Source organism: Vombatus ursinus, unplaced genomic scaffold (genome assembly GCF_900497805.2).
Source record: "Vombatus ursinus unplaced genomic scaffold, bare-nosed wombat genome assembly UNPS02014772.1, whole genome shotgun sequence".
In the NCBI taxonomy this organism is placed as follows: Eukaryota; Metazoa; Chordata; class Mammalia; order Diprotodontia; family Vombatidae; genus Vombatus; species Vombatus ursinus.
This window is the reverse complement of record NW_020954550.1, coordinates 31,071,895-31,079,619: the sequence shown is the minus strand read 5'-3', so window position 1 is coordinate 31,079,619 and position 7,725 is coordinate 31,071,895. Positions and strand designations below refer to the sequence as shown.

At 49.8% G+C, this 7,725-nt stretch overlaps 1 protein-coding gene across 1 annotated transcript; it reads right to left on the bottom strand.

The window, feature by feature from the left end:
• Positions 1-289: 289 nt before the first annotated feature.
• Positions 290-7,640, bottom strand: LOC114044142 (syncytin-1-like). Its single transcript, XM_027863449.1, has 3 exons — positions 7,603-7,640; positions 598-2,074; positions 290-450 (listed from the first exon to the last, which is right to left on the bottom strand). Exons 2-3 carry the CDS (start codon positions 2,069-2,071, stop codon positions 290-292), a joined length of 1,635 nt encoding a protein of 544 aa, XP_027719250.1. The 5' UTR covers positions 2,072-2,074; positions 7,603-7,640.
• Positions 7,641-7,725: the final 85 nt, after the last annotated feature.

Below are 7,725 nucleotides of genomic sequence, written 5' to 3'. Positions count from 1 at the left end.
ATAGGGGTATTCCAGGAAGAGGTAGTAATTTGTTCTTATCACAAGGAGGCCTTGACAACTGCAACCTAGTAATTCCAGAAGTCATACTGGGCCTGTGGTCCCTTACATGTCTCCCTTTTCTTTCCTTAAAAGGGAAGGTTTAGCAGAGGGGTTTGTGCCTGTCTTAGGTTGTCCCGAGGAGTGGGAGACTGTTGCCCGTCATGGGGGCAATATGCAAGGCAACGCCCCTGGCTTAGGTCAGACTCCCCTCAGGGGGATCTTACCCGTCATTGGCTAACCAAACCAGCGCTCAGACTAATCCTTGGGACCGGCCAATGTCGGTATAAAGATCAGGGTTGCCAGTATCCAGCCGACAATAATGGACCTGAATAGGTTTGGACAAGGCCTTGTCCAGCTGTTGTTTGACATAGGAGGTGATCTTCCGGAACACCCAAGGACCGAAGGTTAGAGCTAATAAAAACACAAATATAGGCTCTACAAGAGGTAAAATATAAGGAAGAAAGACATGAAGATTACTTAAAAAAGGATTTTCAAACAGTTCTCTCCGACGCTTGACCAGATCATCCTGTAATTTCTTTATCTTGTCCCGGACTACACCGAACTTATTAGCATAGAAGCAACATTTCTCCTGTAAGGCCAAGTATATACCCCCTTGTTCGGCTGTCAAGAGATCCAATCCCCTTCTGTTCTGCAAGACCACCTCGGCTAGAGAGTCGATCTGGTCCTGGAGATCACTAATAGTTCCTGATAAGGTTTGGATATCATCAATGAGCTGTGCAGAGAGTTTATTATAGGAGTGTATGGCGACTCCCAAGCCCCCAGACCCTGTCGCAAGGGCTCCCGTAATGCCCAAGCCAACAAGCAAGGGAATAGCAAATACGGCCCTTTTATGTCTTCCAGCCATAAAGTCGAGGCTGGGAACTGGAACAGGCTCGTTCCCTGGAACAATATCCATCTCAGGTAGAACGGAGGCAATGGAGCAATAACCAGTCCAATTTACGGGCAACGCTGGGAACGCCATATTCCCTCCGCAGAGAAAAACATGGCCTAGAGGGGGACACAGGAAACTGCTAGTACAAAGGACAGAGGAACAATTCACATGAGGGAGAAAACCCACATCAATGGAGACAGAGGCATTGGGAGTGGTACCCTCAAAGCAGGGGGCTACAAAGAGTGACTGATTCAAAGGGATCGGTTGAATCCTAAAAGGGGGGCCTAGGGAACAATTTACCGGAAGGGAAGGATTTTCAGCAGGAGCAAGGTTACCAAGGGGGGGTAACGCCATAGGAATGGGAGTACCGAGGGGCAAGCAAAGCCAGCAGTCCGCAGCCAACACAGGATTGGTCTTATTTAGCATAAGGTGAGTGGATTCCAAAATGACAGACGTCTGACTATCGAGACTCAATCTGTGAGGCCGGGGACGCGCAAGAGGATGATAATGGAGGGAGGGGAATTGGGCCCGAATGAGTTCCTCAATGTGCTGCTGGACCTCATGTTCTCTGGCTCTGTCAGAAGGGCCCCCTCCGTCTGATACATGTAGGGGTGCACGTTCGGGCCAACAGACATCGTGGCCAACATCGGCAGACGAACAAGACGCCTGGGCATATTTGTTCGTATGTCCCTGGAGAGTGGCGGAGGTTTCCCCACCAAAGGTTCCTGCATAGGCTTGCTGTAGAACTGCCGTCAAATAAACCTTATTATTAGAAGAACACTGCTGGACGCTGTTATAGCAAAGGGAATGAATAGCTTGATAGTAGCGACAGGGGGAGGGGCAGGGACCAGGGGACCCAGGCAGAGAGGGAATGACTCGGGGTTTGGCGACACACTCCCACCATTGCTTAAATCCCCCACCGGTGGATGGTCGATAGGTGAGATAGGCGGTGTATTCATTGCAGTCGTTGGAGTAAGAGAACCGCTGCGGTGTTACCCGTGTATACCCTCCACGGCAGTCACAGGGTGGCCCAAAAAGGGAGGCGAGGAGATCGTTGCCGGCCGGGGCGTCAAAACCAGCAAGGCAGACCCTCAGGACAGCCAGGAGGTACCAGCGTAGGGGTGATCGTTTTCCAAGCATTTCCTGTAGATAAAGAAAAGAAATATTTCTCAGAGAGGTTTGTCCTCCCTGGAAGGAAGGTTAACTGGAGGCGGAGAAGCCATTTTACAGGAATCAACTTGCTTTACAAGCCTCTCAGGAAGCCAGCGAGCAGATTGTTTTTCTTTAATATATATACAGACCGAACCCCGACCCCAAATAAGAACAGGGTCGGGACCCTGCCACTGGTTAGTAAGGGGATCTTTCCACAGTACTTTGGCATAATTGTGCTGGGATTCGGGGTGCCAAAACCTATCAGCCGCTGATTTGCCAGTATCATCCAATTGAAGAAAATTTAATATGAAAAGAGCATGGCTGACCAGGTTCCGGGGGGATCCTTTGACCGGGTAGAATGCCCCTCTTCGAAGTTTGGTAATAGTGTTTTTTAAGGTTTGATGGGCCCGTTCCACAATACCTTGCCCTTGAGGATTATAAGGAATGCCTGTGACATGAGAGATACCAAGGGTGGCACAGAAGGAGCGAAAAGCTGTGCCAGCGTAGCCAGGCCCATTATCAGTTTTAATAGACTCGGGCTTGCCCATAACAGTGAGGCAAGAGAGGACATGAGCTATCACGTGGCGGCAGGCCTCACCGCTCTGCAATGTGGCAGAGAGAAAGCCGCTGTGAGTATCGATGGAGACATGCATATATTTTAAATGACCAAAATCAGAAACATGAGTCACATCCATTTGCCACAGGGCGTTAGGAATTAAGCCACGGGGGTTCACTCCTAAATGGGGGGTGAGGAGAAGGGTCACACATGAGGAACATTGCTTAACAATCTGTCGAGCTTGTTCACGAGTGATTTTGAACAAAAGTCTAAGGGTGGTAGAATTAAGATGATGAAGGGAGTGGGCATGAGTGGCCCTATCCACAGGGGACAGATAAAAAGACGAAATAGGCATACGGGTGGCGTGGTCAGCGAGGTCATTACCCTCTGACAAGGGACCAGGGAGACCTGAATGTGCCCGCAGATGGCCAAGAAAAAAAGGGGCAGCCCTAGCACGGATGGCAGACTGTACTGAGAGAAACAGCTGAATTGCAGAGGAGTTAGGTTTTAGATGGGAGGCTGTTTCTAATAAGGGGACAGAGTGGGCCACATATGCACTATCTGTATAAATGTTCAAAGGAGTGGAAGGAAAAGTTCGGAGGACTACAGAAACAGCAAACAATTCCACTAACTGGGCAGAGCGATAGGGTGTGGACAGAGGGGTAGCCACGCCATTGCATGAATATGCAGCGGTCCCAGATGAGGAGTCATCAGTAAAAACTGTAAGGGCCCCTACTAAAGGCTCCGTAGAAGTTAATTTAGGGAAGACAAAGGGGTGTGTGCGAATAAAATGTAACATTTTATGAGCAGGATAATGATTATCTATATTTCCGGGAAATGAGGAAAGCGCTATAGGCCAAAGGTCAGAGGTACGAAAAAGCCAATCAACCTCCGCCTTTGCATAAGGTAGAATGATAGAGTGAGGCTCCTGACCAAAGATCTTAACACTGGTATCTCGGGCTTGAATAATGAGTTCTGCTACTAGAATATAATAAGGAACAACAACCTTGGACGAGGAGGAGGGAAGATGAACCCAGAGAAGGGGAGAGGCCACCTGCCAAAAGACTCCCGTGGGTGTGTGTGAAGTGGCACAGACAATAAAAAGGAATGGAAGGGAATAATCCAGAGCTGACACAAATTGGCCTTGAATGGCTTGTGTGATTAAGTCTAAAGCCTTTTTGCCTTCAGAAGTTAACTGTCTAGGTGATCGGGGGTCTGGGTCCCCCCTTAAAATATCAAACAGAGGTTTCAAATCACCTGTAGTAAGACGGAGATAGGGGCGGATCCAATTAACATCCCCTAACAACTTTTGGAAATCATTAAGAGTTCTTAAATGACTAGTTCTCAATTTCAGGTTAGAAGGCCTAACTAGGGAACCACGGAGCTCAAAACCGAGGTATGTATAAGGGTCCGTGACTTGGATTTTCTCGGGGGAGACCTGCAGACCCCATTCAGCAAGGTTTTGCGAGAGAAAAGCAAAGCAATGGGAGAGGGATTGTGACTCAGGGCTAGCGATTAATATATCGTCCATATAGTGGAGGATATAAAGGGAGGGCCAACGATCACGAGCGGGCTGAATAGCCGCAGCCACAAACTTTTGGCAGAGTGTAGGGCTATTAGCCATTCCTTGGGGGAGCACTTTCCACTGAAAGCGTTTCATTGGGCTCTGAAAATTCATAGAAGGCAATCTAAAAGCTAAACGAGCACGGTCAGCAGGGTGCAAAGGAATAGAGAAAAAGGCATCCTTAAGGTCAATAATGATTTTAAAAAATGAGCTGGGGATTGCCACAGGGGAGGGCAGACCAGGTTGAAGGGAGCCTTTGATGATCATGGTTCGGTTAACAGCGCGAAGGTCCTGCAAGAGCCTCCATTTTCCCGATTTCTTTTTGATAACGAAAATAGGGGTATTCCAAGGGGAATCGCTATATTCAATCCGGCCAGCGAGGAATTGCTCCCGCGCTAGCTCCTCGGCAGCCTCAAGCTTCTCCCTTGGAAGTGGCCACTGATCAACCCACACGGGCATGTCATCCTTCCATAGGATACGGTCTGCGTGGGGTGCAGGAATATCAGCGGCCATCAGAACAAATTTCCCAGACCTAATCTTTCAGGGCGAGGAGAGGCCTCAATGGGAGAACGAATGCCCTGTGAGTTTTTTCCAAGACCTTGGCCAGGTAGGAAACCCTGCCTCAGCAACTGGGAGGTAACAAGATCACTCGGACTGCACATAACCATTCCCATCTGTGAGAGAATATCCCGGCCCCAGAGGTTAAAGGGAAGGCCAGGAATAACATAAGGTTTCACAAGACCAGTGTTATTCTCAGCATCCGACCAGGTCAAAAATTTGGCACTCTGCTCAGGATCTACTGCCTGGCCTATGCCTTTAAGGTTAGTAAGGGCAGAAACTAAAGGCCAGGAAGCAGGCCAGGACTCCTTCCTAAGAACGGTGGCATCAGCACCAGTATCCACAATCCCTTCAAACTGTTTGCCCTCAATCTTTAGGAGAAGCAGGGGCTTTTGGGGGAGAACAGGCTGAACCCAAAAGGCATCGGAGGAGCCGAAGCCGCGCGGGCCACGAGGGGAAGGCCTCTGGGAAGAACCCACGGAATTATCAAGAGGAAGCAAAAGAAGCTGCACCAGGCGCGTACCCGCCAGAATGGTTTTTGGAACAACAGAGGCGGTAGAAACTATCACCTTGATCTCACCAGTATAGTCATTATCAATTACTCCTGGATGTACAAAAAGGTCAGAGATCGTAGAGGAGGCTCTCCCAAGGAGAAGGGCAAAGAGCCCCGGAGGGCAGGGACCGAATACCCCAGTACCAAGGACCTGAGGTCCCTGGTCTGCACTTAATACTGTGGTGGAGGAGGAACGGAGGTCCAGTCCGGCGCTGCCAGGGGTTGCTCGGGAGAGATCAGAGATTGAGACACGGCCAGCCGAGCGGCCCCAGGGCCGGCCTGTGAGGGGATGAGAGGGGCCTGGGGCTGGCCCCGGAGGAAGTTTCCCTGCAGCGGCAAGGGGAGGCCCTCAGCGGAAGTTTTAGAGCGGCACTGAGAGGCCCAGTGACGACCCTTCTTACATCGGGGACAGAGGCCAGGGTGACCAACACGGCCTTGCTTGGCGTTTGGGCAATTTCTAGCAAAATGACCAGGAGTGCCGCAATTAAAACATTTAGGAGAGGCGTTGGGGGGGGGGGCAGCAGCAACAGCCCCGGCAAAGGCATCCCGTAACGCGGCACCTATAGCGGCGCCAATTTGGCGACTGGAGCCAATATCCCGACAGAGACGGATATAATCAGAAAGAGACCCCTGACGTTTTTGCGGGCGAATGGCGGCCTGACAGGCAGAATTGGCATTTTCAAAAGCAAGCTGCTTGACAAAATCACTGTCGCCCTCAGATGGCCCCAACAGTCTTTCCGCAGCTTCAGTTAGACGACTAACAAAATCAGCGTAAGGCTCCTCAGGCTTCTGGCGGATGGAGGCGATAGAGGTCGTGGCGGGTCCTTTAGGAGGTAACAGCCGCCACGCCTTTCGTGCAGCAGCCTGAATTTGAGCAAAAATTCCGGAAGCAAACTTAGATTGGGCCTCATTAGTATTAAAAGGAGGAAGGCCAACAAGCATTTCGTAAGTCCATTCCGCACTTTCCCCTCCGGCCTCACGATTATGGCGGGCCGCTTCCTTACATAATTCTTTAAATTCAGATTTCCAAAGCACAAAATTTCCTCCACTCAGGGTGGCGCGGGCAAGGTGAAGCCAATCATGAGAAGTGAGCCATAAATGATCGAGGGCATCAAGGATGGAGAGGGTGAATGGGGCAACAGGGCCATACTGAGCGACTGCCTCTTTTAGTGTTTTTAGCGTCTTATACCCGAGGCGTCTATATTGCCGGGGGGCAGCCTCCTCTCCCTCCTCGTCAGTGTCACTTGACGCAGTTTTGTCCTCAATAATGGGAAAAAGAAAAGCAGGGGAGGAAGAGAAAAGACTCCTTTTCTTAGGGAGTAAAGACCCTGCATCCTTAGGGGAAGGGAGGGGGGCCAAAACAGGGGATTCGGATTTGGGTTTGGAGGTTACTGTAGGGGCAGTGAGAGCAACAGCTGGGCCAGGGATGCAATCAGCGAGTTCCAAATCAAGGAGCCGTAGTTCCTTAAGCAGCTGTGCTTTCTCTTTCTTAAACATCAACATCTGTCGGAGGGACTGAATCTGAGAGGGGAGCGAGGTCAAGGGAGTGTCAACAGGCGGAAAAGGGGGAAGAGTATGATAAGAAGGGGGAGCAGAAGGGGGCAGAGAAGCAGGAAGATGAGGGGTTGGGAGTGGAGAAGCAGGAGCAGTGGGCGCGGAAGCAGAGTGCTGTATAGTAGGAAGACATGCAGGAGTGGCACTGAAATTACAGGGGTCATTATAAGAAGCAGCCTCCTGCTCAAGGTCAGCTGCGTCAGTAGGATCTAAGGTATCATTTGACCTCTTGACCAAAGCCTCTTGTAAAACAGGATAAATGCTCTCAACTCTCCTACTTTGGGAGGAAAAATCATCTAAGGGCATGTCGATGGACACAGAATCACAATCCTTCCTAGACTCATCCTCTGTTGCGGGTGGGGCTGGTAATGGACAAGGAGGCTCTGGGGGGCCTCCGTCTTTCTCACTGAAAATCTTACAAACCTCAGTCTCAAAAAGACTTATTTTCAAAATATCATAAATACAATTCCAGTAATTGAACGGAGTAACAGGGACCTTCTCAGGCCCGAAAGTTCTAAAATAATCATTCAGACAATCTCCCACCCGTTTCCATCTTTTCTCATCTATAGTTCCTTCCTGTGGGAACCAAGGACAAACGTCCTTTAAAAAAACAAAAAATTGTATAAGATCCTTTTTCTTAACCTTTACTCCCCGTGTCTTTAATGAGGCCTTAAGCCCTTCTACAAATTTTTCATGACTACTAGCATCCTGCCCCATTTTGAGTGTCTCCTTACCTCAGGTCTCTATTCCGCAGATCAGGCAAATCCGCGGCAACCAATTCTCATGTATCGTGACTGCAGTCGTCTTTTTCACAGGAGCACACACCAAAAACCTTTACTCCTTTTAAGGGGGTCTCG